The following is a 16,259-nucleotide window of genomic DNA, read 5'->3' as shown; positions in this document are numbered from 1 at the left end:
CTTCCCTCAGCAGCTGGCTGGGGACCTGGGAACACGCCCCCTCCTGAACTTGTGCCCCAAGAGTCTGGCTCCCGCCTCGAGGCCCCGCCCCCGGTGTTTACACAGCCACCTGGCCTCATCCTAGGATGCCAGCAGGCCCAGGCAGGCCAACACAGGGCAGAGGCCTGACCTCCATGCTCCTGCAGGGGGCTGGGGCCCAGTCTGTTAACAGGAGGGCAGGGCTCCGAGGCACAGGGGTCGCCAGTGCGCTGGGAGGGGCCAGGCAGATGGATCTGGGGAGCGGAGGCTTAGGAAGGGGGCTGTGTGCCTCAGCTGGGTCTTGGGCCGTTGCGGGCTGCCGCCTCCCTGCCTGGACCATGGGCCCCCAACCCCCCACACGCAGACTCAGGAAGGACAGACAGCCGGGGTCCAAGGAAGGCCTGTTTATTCTGAGGGCGCGCATGCGCTATGGCTTGTAGGGCAGACAGCGATGTCGGTCGGTGGGTCAGGATCTGGGCAGAGGGAAGGCAGATCGGGGCTCCTCCCGGGAGGCTCCCGGCAGGGGCCAAGCCCAGAGCCTGGGATCCTTCCTGGGGGCTTCCCTGCAGGCATGAGGGGCCTGTCCAGAGGTGCCCTTCTCAGGGGCACGGGGCCTCCATCCTCAGACCGCCCACCCCAGGACAGGGCAGAGGGCATCTCTCACAGCCCCTGCCCTGAAGCCTGCGAGCCCCCAGCCCTGTCCCTGGGACTCCCACTTGGAATGGCTGCTGCTGAGGGGGTTGGGGGGGAATGGTGTGCAGAGAAAGGTTTGTTTTATTGCAAGTATTTAGAGAGCACGTCCTGAGGGGGTGGGGGCGGGGCTCTGCTATTAAGTGGAAACATATGTGGAGCTAGAGATCCTTCTGGAAAAAAAAAAAAGCAAAACCACAAATTCCTGTAAGTCAGCAAGCCCAGGCAGTCAGCATGGCGGCCAGCCCGCGGGTCACCACCGCCCCTCCCCACTGGCCCTTGCCCCCCGTTTCTCCCCCTGCCCCTCACTGTCTCTCTGGGTCTCTCACATCTCAGGGGCTCCCTCTGCCCATCTTGTGGCCACACTCCCCTAACACCCTGCGGGTGGTGGTGGGACCACCCCAGCTTAGGGGTAAGGATGCCCCCTCCAGTCCACCGGGGCGTGGGGAGCTCTGGGCAGTCCGAAGGGCGAGGCCAAGGCCCGTGGGGAAGAGCCGGTGGGGAGCAGGCAGGGGGCTCAGAAGTTGCTGAAGATCTCGCGCTTCCGGTTCCAGTCCATCTGTGGTGCCCGCTTGTTGACCCTGGTGGCTCTCGCCTTCTCCTTGGCCTCAGCTGCTGTGGGGCTCAGGTGAAGGCCGCTCTCCTGAAAAGGGTCTCGCTTCCACGTGCTGCCATCCTAGGGGTGGACACGGTGGGCAGGTGGCCAGTGAGCCCTGGACCCCAGCCCCCAGGCAGGTGGCCCTCCCCAGGGAGCTGGCGCCAGAGGCCACCTGGCAGCAGGCCCAGGAAGGCTTCCTAGAGGCAGCGGCCTCACGGCTCAGGCTGACAGCTCCACAGATGCCCGCCCCCAAGGCCTCAGGCCCCCCAGCATGTGAGCAGCAGCACTGGAAGTGGAGGGGCACCCACTACCTCAGTGTCCTTGTCTAAGCCGGGCAGGTCACTTCGGGACGAGCACACGGAGCCACCATTGAGCTGGGAAACCAAGGGTGAGGTGTGGCTTCAGGGGCCCACCCAGGAGACTGTGCACACACACGTGCACACATGGACACAAGTGTGTGCACACACGTGCACACACCAGAGCTGCATTTACTCCTGCATCTGGCAGTGGCACTGAGCCTCGACTAAAACCTGGAGGTGCCTGAGTGCCCTGTGGGGTGGGGTGCGGCTGGGCCCGGACAGGACCCAAGGGGCCTTAAAGCTGGGAGTGACAGGGCCGGGCTCAGTGTCACGACCACGTGACACCAGGACTGAGGTCTCAGGAGGGGCTCCCAGAAGTGCCCCTGAGGTCCCCGAGCCCACCCTGTCTGCTCCCACCCTCTCACCTGGGCCGAGCTGGTCCCGTTGGTGACCGGCGATGGCAGTGGACCTGTGGGGACAGTATGTAACTGACCACTCGGGCCCCCGATGCTTCACCCCAGCCCTGGGCCCCAAAGCAGCCGCTCACCCTCCACATGCTCCTCGGTGGGTGTGACCCGCAGCCGCTTGAAGTGTTCATCCGTCTCGGGGTCCACCACCAGCAGCTGGGCCTCGTCCTCCCGCGCCTTGATGCTGGCCACCACCTCTGCATGGCGCAGCCCCTCCACATTCTGCCCGTTCACCTGCCACCAGCACAGGGTCAGTGCTGCCTGGGGACTGGTCCCCACCAGCCCCTCAAGCCACCCGGACAGGTGTGGCATCAAATATTCATCAGTGCCGTCACCAGCTGCAGCAGCAAGAGGAGCACCAGCTCAGGTTCCCAGAATCTTCCTCCTGCAGAGGACCTGGGGCCCAGACACACAGACGTGGATAGATACACACAGACACACCTACAGGCACACAGATGCAGACAAACACACAGATAGATACACGCGGACACATACAGGTGCACAGGCACATGCACACACATACGGACACACCTACAGGCACGCAGGTGCAGACACACAGATACACACAGACACATACAGGCGCACAGACACACACAGATAAACGGACACACCTACAGGCACACAGGTGCAGACACACACAGATACACACAGACACATACAGGCGCACAGACACACACAGATAAACGGACACACCTACAGGCACACAGGTGCAGACACACACAGATACACACAGACACATACAGGTGCACAGATGCACACGCACAGACAGACACGGACACACCTACAGTCATGCAGGTGCAGACAGACAGACACACTCGAACACACATAGGTGCGCACACACACATACGGACACACCTACAGGCACGCAGGTGCAGACACACAGATACACACAGACACATACAGGCGCACAGATGCACACGCACAGATAGACACGGACACACCTACAGGCACGCAGGTGCAGACACACAGATACACACAGACACATACAGGCGCACAGACACACACAGATAAACAGACACACCTACAGGCACGCAGGTGCAGACAGACAGATACACTCGAACACACATAGGTGCGCACACACACATATGGACACACCTACAGGCATGCAGGTGCAGACACACACACAGATACAGACAGACACAGGCGCACAGATGCACACACACAGACAGACACGGACACACCTACAGGCACGCAGGTGCAGACACACATGGATAGATACACACGGACATACAGACGCACAGACACGGACACACCTACAGGCATGCAGGTGCACACACACAGATAAGTACACACAGACACACAGGCCTGCAGGCGCACACACATAGATAGATACACATGGACACACCTACAGGCACACAGGTGCAGACACACAGATACACATGGACACAGGTGCACAGGCGCATGTGCACACACACGGACACACCTACAGGCACGCAGGTGCAGACAGATACACAGGGACACATACAGGTGCACAGACGTGCACGCACACACACAGATAGACACGGACACACCTACAGGCACATAGGTGCAGACAGATACACAAGGACACATACAGGCACACAGACGCACATGCACACACACAGACAGACACGGACACACCTACAGGCATGCAAGGGCAGACACACACACAGAGATAGATACACATGGACACACAGCACACAGGCACAGACACATATACACACGGACACGGATAGGCAGACACATAGGCGTACACACACACAGGCACAGACACACAGAGGCACGCACAGCAGGACACAGGTACACACGGGGCAGCCCGCTCCCCGCAGCCCCAGTGGCGGGTACCTCTATGAGTCGGTCCTGGGCACGGAGACCAGAGTGGGCAGCAGGGGAGCCGGGGTCCACTGAGCGGATGTACTGTCCGGGCCGGGACTTGTCGCTGTGCAGGTTAAACCCGTAGCCCTGGGGGCCCTTCCGTAGGTGGCAGAGCCTTGGGCGCAGCTCCCTCAGGGGCCCATTGGCATCCTGCAGGCGTTAGGGACACCTGGTGAGGTTCCAGCTCTGACCTCCTCCCACCTGAGAGATGCTGACGCCCGAGGCCTCCAGCCCACACCCACCCCACACCCCGCTGGGTGCCAAGGCAGCACTTGGCCTCATACCCCCACCTGACGGTAGCCCCTCGTCTCAGAGACCCGTCCTGGGGCGTGGGGGCGCTTAGGCCACCTATGATGATCCAACTTTGGGATCTTGGACAAAGGCTTGGTTTCCAAACCCCCAGTGGACCTGTGATGCGATCAAAGGCCTTACAGCGGGATTGGGAGAATCCACTGGGTCGAGGCTATGCCTGGGCACAGACCCGAGCCGAGGAGGGAGCAGGCGAGGTGAGCTGCCCCGCCTCTCTGTTCCAGGAGGGCAGCCCCGCCTGTTGTTTACTCCGAGTGTGGGTCTGCTGGGGTAGGGCTCCAGCTTTGTTTACACTCCCACAGGTCTCCCTGGGGCTGGTGGCAGCGGCTGCAGCTGTGTTTGCCTTCACATTCCAGAGCAGCTACAGCGGCCCCCATCCCCACACGCTGGAGTCCAGTGAGCAAGCAGAGGGGCCTGCCTCCCACCTGCCCCTCTGGCCCCGGGGGCTCCTGGTGCCCTGAGGATGCCTACCCACACCCAAGGGTCCTGCCTCCGTTTACCTCTGGCATCCTGCAGTAGGGCTCTGGGCCAGGGGGTGCAGGGGGCCGTGCAGGCAGGGGCCAGACCCCAGGACCCCACCGGGGCCTGAGGCAATGACCAGCGCTGAGTGGCCAGCGGCTGCGACGCTCAGTCTAACATGGCGGTGGCCGGAGGGAGCAGGCGGCCAGCAGCTCAGGTTTCCCCAGCGCTTAGGGCTCAAATGTGCGTGCAGGGGCGGGGGTGCTCACTGGGGCCTGGCCTTCCACCTCCCTGTGTGTGGCCAGGGACACTGGGCCAGGTGGGGGGCCACACTTGGGAGAGCCAGCCTCCAGGCCTCCAAGCTCACCCCAAATCCCCCAAATCTGACTGTGGCCACCCTGCCGTGGAACCAAGAGTGCCCTTCCTTACAGGTTGGTACCTTGCCCCAGCATCTGGGCCTTCCTACCAGTGGGGAACACCTTCCAGTCCAGCCTGGGCCCCTCCTCCAGGGGCCCGTTCCTGATCCCCAAAGAGTCCCTGATCTCCAAAGCCCCCCAGGAACCCCTGCTGCAGGCCACCATCTGCCCCAGGAATTCCAGGGGCTGGGGCTGCTGCTCCTCCATCCTCCAGGGGATCGGCCGGGCAGACACCCAGGTTCTCCAGGACCCCACAGACTGGGCCCTCTCCAAACACAGCTGCAAGCACAGGTGTGTGGCTCTGAGGCGACTCTCAGGCTCGGGCTGTCAGACCACAGGTTCTGAGGCTGGCCAGGGCCGTGTGGGACCCTGGACGTGTGACATGACCACACCTGGTAGGTGGACGCGGGCCCAGATGGCCGAGGCACCTCACACAGTCACAGAGACCAGACATCCACACAGGCGTGCAAACAGGCTCCACAGACCCCTGCGGTGACCTGTGGTGTGAGAGACAGCCCTCCCCTGAGGCTCTTCCCACGCCCTCCACAGTGGTTCCAGGCCGAGGTCTTTCAAGGCCCCCAAACAGGAAGCAGGACTAGGGGGCATCCGGGGCCATGAGGCCAGACTGAATGCAGTCACTTCCGGTTCGAGACCACACTGGCCATCTCCCTGGCTAGACCCAGGACAGCCATCTCCCGCCACTAACATTTGGCCCACCTCCCTCGCATTAGGATCAGGGTCCAAGGAGCACCAGACTTGGCACTGGACCCTCGGGCTGGGGGGCTGCAGTGGCCGAAGAGTGAGGCCAGTGGCCTGGGGACCCAGAGAGAGGCCCCGGGAGAGGCCCAGCGCAGCAGGCTGGGAGGGGGTGCAGGCTGGCCCAGCGCATTGCTCGCATTCCTCTCTCCAGCCTGGCTCAGAGCTCTTCCTGCAGCCTCCCAGCTGGGCCCTTGGGCTTCCAGGGGCTTCCAAGCCCCAGTTCCAAACAGACTACCCCTGAGCTGGACAAGCGCTTGACTCCCAGCCCTGCCTGTGACCAGTCCAAGAGGCTGGCATGGGGGTAACTCTTGGAGCCAGGCTCTACACCCCCCCATATGGTGACTCACCAGCCCGGGCAGAGAAAGGCCCCCATTGTTGCTCAGGGTCCAGCCTGCTCACACCAGGGTGCCCAGGGTCCCCTCTGCCAAGCCTGGGTGCCAGAGACTTAAGCTGGGTGCTGTTGACCTCACTGCCCACCCCGCCCCCAACCCGCCTGACCTGCACAAGCCCCCGAGATGGGCTCTGTGGAGGGGCTCCCGGGGCCGGGGCGGATGGCACGGCATTCCCAGAGCGGGCCATGGGAGTTGGGACAGAAGCGTCGGGCAGGGCGTCCAGCTGGAGTGGCCTGAGCTCTCGGGCCAGCACAGCCTGCCACCCCATTTATCCACCTCCCACTGTGGCCCAGGCTCCCCAGGGACGGGTGGGGACACGGGGCTGAGTCACTTTGGGGAACAGGGTGGTGACTGAGTCCCCCTCCCTTGCTCAGGCTCCAGCCCGGCGCCCCCTACCAGCCAGGTTTCCGTCCCAAGAAAGGAAGGAAGGAAGCTGCTGGGAGGCCCTGCCCTGCTCCCAGGACCCAGGGGTGGAGGCCAGGAGGCCAAGGAGGGTACCCTGGCCGCCAAACAAGAGGCAGTCCTGCTGCAGCTCCAGGTGGGGGGCAGGGACCAGGAACCAGGGGCCCCCCCAAGCCTACCTGTAAGCCCTGCACACCCTGCAGGACCCTGTCCCCTCACTCCCCCAAAGGCCTCCAGAACTGGGTGTGAGAGGAGGTGCACCTGGGGCCTGTCACACCCCCACGGCTGGCACTGCCCGCTGCCCCATCTCTGATGGAGGCGGGCCCCCATCACCGCCGTCAGGATCAGCTGCACCGCAGCTGCAGCCACCCCAGCACAGCCCGAAGCAGGGCTGAGTCACCACTGACAGCCTTGACAGGCCCCCGCGGGGAGGGCCCGCCGCACCAGTGTCCCCCACCCCCCCTCCCGCACCCCTGCCCAGGGCGGGAGGAAACTGAGGCTGCGAGAGCCAGAGGGGCCCTCCCTCCCACAGAGCAAACCACCATCTTGGTCCTGCAAGCCACGCCATCCATCTCTCCCCGGTTCTCCAATCCCACTGCCATCGGGGCCCCACCAGGACAGGCCTGTATACGAGCGCTGTTCAGGCAGGCTCCCTGACGGCCCACAGGGGCAGAAGCTAAGCCTGGTTTGTGGAGGTCGAAGAGCCCCCGCCCCTCCTTCCCATGTTCTGAACTCTGCCAATTAAATCACGGCTCGCTGGTTGGGGGGTGGAAACCAAGAGACCCCATCCTCAGGGACTCCCATGAACTGAAGCCCCATCCCCAGGCCAGCCCCCACCATGGAGGGACCTGCCAGACGGGCCCCACTTTGTTCCTCTAAAAATACATCCAGAGGAAGACCCCTCCTAGGGCTTCCTGCAGCCCCCAGAGCCTGAAATAGTGGAGGGGAAAGGTCCCACCCAAGGACAAGGTGCCTCCCCATCCTCCAGATAAGGCTTGAGGGCAGCTTTTTCCACAGGAAGGTGAACTCAGCCATTTGTGTCTAAGTCAATGGATAAACGCCCAGGGCGCTTCCTCCTGGGGGTGAGGTGCCCTGGGAAGGAGGGAGGCTCCAGCTCTTAGGTGGTGGGGGTGGGGCGCTCAGCCAGCACGCTGCACCTGGGCTCCCCTGAAACCACAAACCTAACCCTTAAACCCCTACTGTGGTCTTCAGTGGCCCCGGGGCGAAGTCCAGATTCCAGGACTCGGCACTGTGGCCCTAACCAACTCCCAGCCTGCCCTCGAGCCACAGAGAACAGAAAGGGTGGCAGAGGTTCATGCCCATGCCTGTGCCCAGGCTCCCCCCTCCCCCCACTGGGAATGCCCTTCCCCCAGGGGAAGCCCGAAGCCCCCCAGCACCCAGGTCACAGGCCCAGCAGCTTGCCATGGAGACAGCCAGGCGAGGGCAGGTGTCAGGGTCCCCTGGATACCCAGAAACTGCCCTAGGCCAGTGGTTCTCAAAGTGGGGTCTGGGGAACCCCTTGGCTTGAATCCTCCTTTAAGAGGTTTTTTTTTTCTTTCTTTTTTTTTTTAATAAAATGAGGTGGCAGGACATGAAGGCAGTACCATGGGGCTTCCGGGAGGTCTGGACAAGCAGGCTCAGGAGAGCTCTACATGCTGCCCCAATAGGGCCACCCCCGTCAGGCCTGGCTACCCAGCGAGAGGCAGAACTGGGCTGCCCCCACACGAACCCCCAGCTCCTTCCCAGCTGACTTTTCCAATCCGAAGGGGGCAGCGAGCAAGGGCAGGTGCCCCAGCCCCCACAGACCACCACTGAGCTGAGGACCCTGCCTGGAGAGTCTTCTCAGTCCTACAGAGGAGGGCCAAGCCCCTCCACAGCTGTCACAGCACAAGCAGGCTCCTCATATGGACGGACAGAGAGACAGACACCCAACACAGGCACAGAGCTGAGCACGCTCAGTCTTGGGACATCCCAGCAGCCCCTCCCCACGTCCCTCAGCCCCCAGGCCAGGGAGGGGGCAGCTCGTCAGAGTGACCTGTCCTTCCTGGGACAGCAGCTCTGATGAGCATCCCAGGGGAGAGGGCCCAGACAGGGGCGGGGACAAAAGCCAGGCTACTGGACTGCAAGGGCTGAGAGCACAGGCTGAGGGCAGAAAGGGTGGCTCCAAGTAGCCAAGCGGGTCGTCAGCAGGGGCGGAGAAGGGGCCCAGGGAGGCAGTGGAGGACAAGACGGTGGTGTGGATGAGGCCAGGGTCGTCGCTGTGAGCAGAGCCCACCGTACCTCCTGGGTGGCCTCGGAGCTGAGGCTGCCCGCTCGTGCCCAGTCTGGCTTCGGCTCCCAGGGGTCATGGGCTGGCGGCAGCCCTCGCCGGGCCATCTCCTCGGTGCAGGTCAGCTGCCGCCGACGGAGCTCCTCGTCTGTCTCCTTGTCCACCACCAGCAGGCGCGTCTGCCCCTCCACGGCCTTGATCCTCTGCACCACCTGGGGTAGGCAAGTGTGGGACCGAGTCACGGCCGGCACTCCAGGCAGCACAGGGCAGCGGCCCCACCTCGGGCTGGCCCAGGGCGGCAGGCAGGCCACGAGCCCAGGCAGCGGTGGGCGGCTGGACTGAGAGGCCCGCCGGCCCCACCCCCCACCCCCGGCTCCAGCAGCTGCCTCCCTCTTCTCCCGGGGCTGCAGGCACCAGGGCCCAGGCTGCAAGGGCCTGGGAAGTGACAATGACCGTGTTCGGCTGGGCTTCAGGTTTTCAGTCTGCGGGTATGTGCCTGTGTATGGCCTGCAGCCTGCAGCCTTCTAGTTCAAGGTGTCTCTAGGTCTAGGTTTGAAGGGGAGAAGTGACTCCCTGGGTCCCAGGCTCGGGGTCTCTGTGCCTATCTCTGTCTTTCCAGGAGTGGAACACGGTCTAAACTTCCGCCTCTAGGCCTTCTGTTCTCTTCCAGACCACGACCTTGAACTTGTTCCTGCTAGAGCAGCGGGGAGACCACCTGGGGTCCTGTGGCAAGGCGCCTACTCAGGAGCACACCCACAACCCAGAAAGCGGGATTCAGAGGCCGTAGGCAGAGGTGGGCAGGGGTAGGTGTCGTTACGCAGTGTCTGTGACGTGTCTAGAGCACGTGCAAGACCATACCTGCCAGTGTGTGCCTGCAGGAGGGCAGTGCCCACTGGGCATTGGTTTAGGGAGGGCAACACCCAACCCCTCCCCAAGGCCTCGGGAAGGACCGGTGGGGCCCAGTAGATGCTATCAAAAGAGGAGGGTCTGAACCGGGCCCGTCTTTGCCCCAGCCCTCCTCTACACCTGTCTCTCCCCATCACTCCCAGAGTCACAGGAACCCTGGACCCTGATGCTTCCTGACTGTGGGACACGGACGAGTCACCCAGTATCTCCAAGCATCAGTCTTCTCATCTGTAAAATGGGAACTGGAACTGTACCTTCTCCCTGCCAAGACAGTAGGAAGGTCTCACAGGGTCCTGTGTCTGAGGTTCCTAGAGACCAGCACCCCGGGAGGCCTGGGACAAGCAAGCTTCACTCTTGGGGCAAAGGTGGCGACAATGATTAAACAGAGGCCAGGCCCTCCCCATGGCCTGTCCATCCAAGCTCTCAGCCCTGACCCTCACCCTCCTTCAGCAAACAGTCCATCCAGCTGACACTCTGAGTAAACGGCAGAAGGCCAGCTGACAAGGGGAAACACAAAACCTCCCAGGATATAAGCAAAGGGCAGCCCCAGCCCAACCAGGAGCCAGTTTATGACTCTCAAGGCCCAGGGCTGGTCCTGCAAAAGGTGGGGTGAGGGACACAGAGGACCCTAAGTAGAAGGGGTGAAGAAGACTGGTCTTGAGCCATGTGAGTCACTGGACACCCCCTGGGGGTTAGAACCTCCAGAGAACCTCCTTCTGGCCTTTATCTTCCGCTGCAAGAGGCAGGGGCTGCGACCTGTGATCCCAGCCAGGCCGCCCAGCAGCCTCTGAGGACAGGAATGTGTTGCCACCAGCGGCAACTCCCACCAGGATCCAGACACCCTGGGCCAGGACACACACTAGTACACCAGGCTGCAGACACACAGAAGAATACACACAGCCTGGCCGGCAGACACACAGCTGGGACACATATACACGCAGCCACACACAGGAGGATACACACACACACACACACACACACCCAGTTCACACACCTCCAGGTAGGCAGACCTGGACACACACACGCACACATCTAGGGGTGCAAACCTATATAATCACATGCAAACAGTCCAGCACACACACTCACTCAACTGATGCACCCACACACAGGTGTGCCCTCGCTGTGAAATCCACGGCAGGTGCACTCGAGGGCCCTGCATTCACACACGCACATATATACACGCTGGGTGAAAAGCACCGGGGTCCCCAGGCTCACGGAGACCCCCGAGGTGCCAGCTCCTCCACACACTGCCCTGCGCCGGAACAAGACCAAGAGCGAAGAGCCAGGACTGAGACCCGCAGGAGCCGCAGTGCGGGCCCCTCCCTTGCCAGGATCCACCCCCCTCGGTGCAGGACCGACCCGGGTGGAGGAGGCGCGGAAGGAGGCCGGCTGCCGCGGCCTCGGGGGCCACGTCCCCCGCCTCTCCACGGGAGCCCACAGAGGCCCCTATGCGATCCCCTCCTGCCTCAGAGAAGGGACGGAGGCCTGGGCGCAGGCAGCACTGAGCCCGGTGGTCACCGGCGCGCGGGGCAGGGACGCGCGCTGGGGCTGCGGGGTGGGGGTGCGCGGCGGGTCTGCGGGCCGGCGGGCCGGTGGCGGAGCGCAGACACCCACCTGGTGGTGCGTCTCGCCCTCCACGTTGACGCCGTTGACCTCGACCAGCCGGTCTCCGGCGCGCAGCGCGGCCGCCTCGGCGGGGGAACCAGGCTCCACGCGCCGGATGAACTGCCCGCGGCGGCCCTTCTCCCCGTGCAGGTGGAAGCCGTAGCCGTGCTCGCCGCGCACCAGGCGGCACAGGCGCGGCCGCAGGGGCTCTGGTGCGGCCATGGCGCCCGCTGCCCACCGGCCGGCCAAGGGCTGGCCACGGCGCTCACGCCCGTCGCAGGGCGGGCAGGGGCGCTGGGGCGGCGCGGAGGCGGCGGCGGCGGCGTCGCTGAGGACCCGGTGGCGGCCTCGGAGGCTCCAGCTCGGCTCGGCTCCCGTCGCCTCCGGTTCGGGCTCGGGCTCTGGCTGCGGCACCGCCCCCGCGCCCGCCCCTTCTCCGCCCCCTCCGCCCTGCCGCCCCCGCCCCGGGTCCAAGCCACCCTGGCCATTCCCCTGCCTCGGGCCACGCCAGCCCAGGGAGGCCGGGAGGAAGACTGCAGGGCCAGGGGACCCCCCAAATCACCACGACCCCTACTATCTAGCCCCCATTCTGGGCAGCTTCCTATCCCAGTAACACTGGGTGAGTGCTGACTTTGCGACCCGGTGGACTGTAGTCCACCAGGCTTCTCTGTCCATGGGATTCCCCAGGCAAGAATACTGGAGTGAACTGCCATTTCTGCTGCACTGGCAGGTGGGTTCTTTACCACTAGCACCACGCACCTACTAAATGAGCAGCACAGGGATGGAGGCAGGCCCCTGAGGTGGGAGGAGGGGCTGAGAAACGGTCCTTAGGCTGAAGGACCCCCACCCAGGGGCCACAGGGTAAGAACAAGGGCCATGGCTCTGCCCACCCTCCTCGGGAAGCCCCCTCCCCCACCCCTTGCCCCGTTCCTCTATCAGAATCCCTCCTGTACCCAGCACCAAGTGCCCGGATGGTCCAGGAGGCAAAAAGAGGGGATTGAAACTGACCAGGCAGCGGCCCCTCCCTATATCCTGGAGGCCAGGCTGAGTGACTTCATGGCCCTCTCCAGGAGTGTCTGTGCCTATCTGTGCTGTGCTGGACCAGTAAACATTCCCCCTACTAGCCCCTCCCTCTGGCAGGACCCGCACTCCTGTCCCTGCCCGCCCCCAGCCCGGTGGGTGACTGCAGAGGGTGAGGGAATGACATGCACTTGTCTGCCTGGAAGCAAGGGGTCTTTGCCCCTCCTCTCGACCTGGGATGAAATGCACTGACGGCTTGGGTGCCAGCTAGACCCTCCTGCCCCCGAGCCCGTCCTCCCCTCCCCTCCCTCCACCTCCCCCAGAATGAATGCCCCCTTCTCCCAACCGATGGACAACTGCTTATTCTTCGTGCGTCTCTCTGAGTACATGCTACCCGGAACAACCCTTGAGGGCTCAGGCCATTTTACAGGAAACAGGTCTGGAGAAGGAAGAGACCCATACAGGATTCAGGGGTGCGGGGTGCGATTCCAAGCCCACACTCTTCAGCTTTCTCAGTCACCCATACAGGAAGCCAGCTGAGCTGCAGGCTCACCCTCAACCTGCCCCTCCCAGCCCCGCTCAGCCCCCTGAACCTACCTGGTCCCCAGGGGTCAGGCACAACCAGCCCAGACAGTTCCCCATGAGGGCACAAGTAAGCTCGCTCAGGCCCAGTCCTTGCCGCTCCTTCTTCCCTCACCAGTGCCTTCAGCCTGGGCTCCTCGCCTTGGCCAAGCACGGCCTGCCGTAGGCAGCCTCCTGGGCCACAGCCCCTTGGGTGTCCACACCCGAGCTGCTGCCCCTAAAAGCCACTTAGGCTGCAACAGCAAGGCTGCTCCCCCACCCCCACCTCTGAGTTCCTCGCTCATGCTGCTGTAGGCTCCTGCCTGACTAGCCACCTCCATCTGTCCATCTGCTGTCCACAGACTGCCTGTCTGGCCTTTGACTGGCCTCCCTGGACCCACGGTGCCCGGAGTCTGTGAGGATGAGTATGGACAGTGGGGGTCCACGATATACCACCCTACTCCCCAGTGCAGGTGGGGCTTAGGGGTCACCCTGTAGCAACCTAGGACCTGCCAGGTATGCTCTGAGGCCATACCATAGTCGAGGGAGGTGGCGGGATGGGAGACCCCCCCCCCCCAGAACCAAGGGGTAGGGAAAGTAGGACTCCCTGGTCCCTTGGGTCAGGATGCTTGGAGACCTCTTCCTCTTCTATAGAGCAGACCTCTCAGATCAACCTGCAGCCTAGGACTCAGCCTGTGGGTGAAGATGAATGGGGATAGAGCACCCCTGGAGGGTGGAAAAAGCAGGGGATGTGCTCACAGCCAGGGGGCAGGAACACTGCCTCCCAGAATCACAAAGGCGGCCCCAAAGCTAAAGAAAAGCCAAGGAAGTACCAAGAAAGGTTAACAGAGTAACAAAGACGACATCAGAACTGGCCGCAAAGTGAGTGGGTAGCAGCTTCAGAATAAATGCAGCAGCTACTACCTGCAGGGGCTTCCCGGGTGGCGCTAGTGGTAAAGGATCCTCCTGCCAATGCAGGAGACGCAAGAGACTTAAGTTGGATCCCTGGGTTGGGAAGATACCCTGGGGAAGGAAACAGCAACCCACTCCAGTATTCTTCCTTGGGAAATCCCATGGACAGAAGAGCCTGACGGGCTACATTCCTTGGTTTCGCCAAAAGCTGGACATGACTGAGCACGTGCGCGCGTGCACGCGCGGACATAAATAGACACACACACACACACACACACTACCTGCAGGGACCAACTCAGAAGGGGGAGCAGGAAGGAGTGAAAGGGACAGGGAAGGTGAAAATGGTTCCAAGCAGCTCTCTGGAAAACTCTCCCAGGCCTCTCCCTTTAGCCTCTCTCTTGGCCAGGCTGCCAAGGAAAGGGAGAAGCCTGGGAGGTGGCCCGGAAGCGTGCCCTGAGGTGTTTGGGCTGGAAGCTGTTTGTGTTGCTGGGGTCGGGCTGGGGCTGGGGTGGTGAGCTGGAGGGGCAGGCAGGCAGTCAGGTGCAGCTGAGTGGAGGTCTGGGTCATGCCCACCCTCTCACGCTGGTGCACTCACCCACTTGTGCCATCTAGGCACGCTGGGGTGCGACAGAGGGACAGGAGGTACGTCAGACCTCCCAGTCCTCTCCCCTGGTCGACCTGGGCTGGGACTGTCCTGTGCTCCTGTTTCGGGGGAGGGGGTTCCCTCTGACCTCTGAACCTACCTCCCTGCGGAGATGAGGCAGAGTCTGGGCCTGGGCAGAGACTCTGGGGCGTGGCTGTGGGCAGAGGCCTTGTCACTGCCAGAGGGGAGGGCTGGGGGCCTGTGGGGGAGTGGGGGCAGCCATTAGTCTGACACTCGGCTAATGGGCCTGCGCCTCTCGGGCCAGCGCGGCCTCCCTAATGGGCATTAAGGGCCTCGCGGGATGACCAGGCCTCGCTCACAACCCCTTCCTTCAGCCTTCGCCAGGCCTCTCTTCAGGGCCCCAGAGGGGAGCAGGAGGGACCGGCGCAACGGGAAGAGATGAGAACAGGAGGTTCGGGGCGGAGAAGGAGAGAACCGAGAGGTCGGAGGCGCCCAAAACCTTGCGCGGGGGACGCCCCGGCAGCCTGCCTTGCCCACCCGATTCTGGTCCCGCCCATCACCCGCCCCAGCCCCGCCCATCACCCGCCCCAGCCCCCGCCCATCACCCGCCCCAGCCCCGCTCGTCGACGGAGGCGGGGACCGCGCCTGCAGCCCAGGAGAGCAGCCGCGCAGCGCCTCCTGCCAGTCCTGCTTAGGATTGCAGCGTCCAGGAAGCTGCCCAGGTTCCCACCCTTCTGGCTCTGACCGCTCCAGCCTTGCCGGGTGGGAGATTCGGGTGAGGCCCGCGCCATAGCTCTGCGAGCATTGCTGGAGCATAGGGCCGCCCTGGGGGTGGTAGACAGAGAAGGCGGGCCTCTGCCGAGCTCCCGATGGGCTCTGCTTGGGCGTCTTCTCCAGGCAACATGAAATCTAGCCCCTCACCGAGCGCTCCAGCGCTTGTGACTCATTCACAGGCCACTTGGCGTCAGGCCCTGGTGAGCACCGGGGAGGCATTGCTGAGACCCAGGGAAGCAGATTTGTGTACCTTGGCGAGGGGACGCGCAGGGCTGGGGCAGCCCCCAGGAGAGGCATATAACCTGGCCTGGGGCCCTGGGGTGCTCAGGCAGAGGGGGCCACAGGGCTGCTCTGAAATCTTCCAGTTCCTGCAGACTGTGTGGGGAGGGGAGAGAGGAATGAGAGAACAGGGTCCGGCCTCAGAGTAGGAACTCTGTTTCATGAATGGTGGGAACTCTGTTTCATTAAGGTGTACTGCACTGGGGGTAACAAGGTCAGGACACCCATGTTCAGTGAGGAGCAGGGACAAGGACTTTGGGGGGGGGGAGGTGGGGCAGTAGGTTGACCTGAGTGGTCTGCAAATTCCCCCAGTGCAGAGGGGAAAAAAAAAAAACAAAAAACAAAACTGAGTGGAATCAGGGAGCCATAAGAATTAGAAAGGTGGAATCAGACAGAGTACTACCCACACTAGCAGGCCGTGTGGAAGAAAGGTGCACCCAGGAGATGAGAGGCTTTTGCCAGTGGGGAGATACCTCCAGAAGGTTCTTCCTAAGGCTGGGGTAGGGAGGGTAGCATGGGGTCTGGCTCCACGTGGGCCTCCCAAAGCCAAGAGCTAGACAGACCAGAGGCCACCCTTCTTCCTGTCCTTGGTGGGTGCCCCAAGGTCTGCCTTGCCACACAGCCAAGCGAGGATTAGAAGGGCAGCCAGATAGCATCTGCACAGTGACCAAGCCCTCCAAGGTCCAG

General features: G+C 63.0%; 1 protein-coding gene across 3 annotated transcripts; it reads right to left on the bottom strand.

Moving 5' to 3' along the window:
- SLC9A3R2 (SLC9A3 regulator 2) lies at positions 408–11,819 on the bottom strand. 3 transcript variants are annotated; one of them, XM_018040111.1, is made up of 7 exons: positions 11,432–11,819; positions 8,923–9,123; positions 3,876–4,055; positions 2,153–2,306; positions 2,031–2,074; positions 1,618–1,680; positions 408–1,384 (listed from the first exon to the last, which is right to left on the bottom strand). In XM_018040111.1, exons 1-7 carry the CDS (start codon positions 11,642–11,644, stop codon positions 1,226–1,228), a joined length of 1,014 nt encoding a protein of 337 aa, XP_017895600.1. In that variant the 5' UTR covers positions 11,645–11,819; the 3' UTR covers positions 408–1,225. The 3 variants fall into 3 exon arrangements, with proteins under 3 accessions (XP_017895600.1, XP_017895601.1, XP_017895602.1); XM_018040112.1 differs by lacking the exon at positions 1,618–1,680; XM_018040113.1 differs by lacking the exons at positions 8,923–9,123; positions 11,432–11,819 and adding an exon at positions 6,347–6,548.

Source organism: Capra hircus, chromosome 25, assembly GCF_001704415.2.
Source record: "Capra hircus breed San Clemente chromosome 25, ASM170441v1, whole genome shotgun sequence".
Taxonomy (NCBI): Eukaryota; Metazoa; Chordata; class Mammalia; order Artiodactyla; family Bovidae; genus Capra; species Capra hircus.
The sequence above is the reverse complement of the archived record's forward strand: the minus strand, read 5'-3'. Positions and strand labels throughout refer to the sequence as shown.

What these genes read in the sequence shown, in the direction of transcription:
- SLC9A3R2 (XM_018040111.1), bottom strand. Translation starts at nt 11,644, where the DNA reads ATGGCCGCACCAGAGCCCCTGCGGCCGCGCCTGTGCCGCCTGGTGCGC. An exon ending in GCTCCGAGGCCACCCAGGAG is followed by an intron (nt 4,056 to 8,922) that starts GTACGGTGGGCT and finishes TAACGCCTGCAG; the next exon opens with GATGCCAATGGGCCCCTGAG. An exon ending in CACCGAGGAGCATGTGGAGG is followed by an intron (nt 2,075 to 2,152) that starts GTGAGCGGCTGC and finishes CTGTCCCCACAG; the next exon opens with GTCCACTGCCATCGCCGGTC.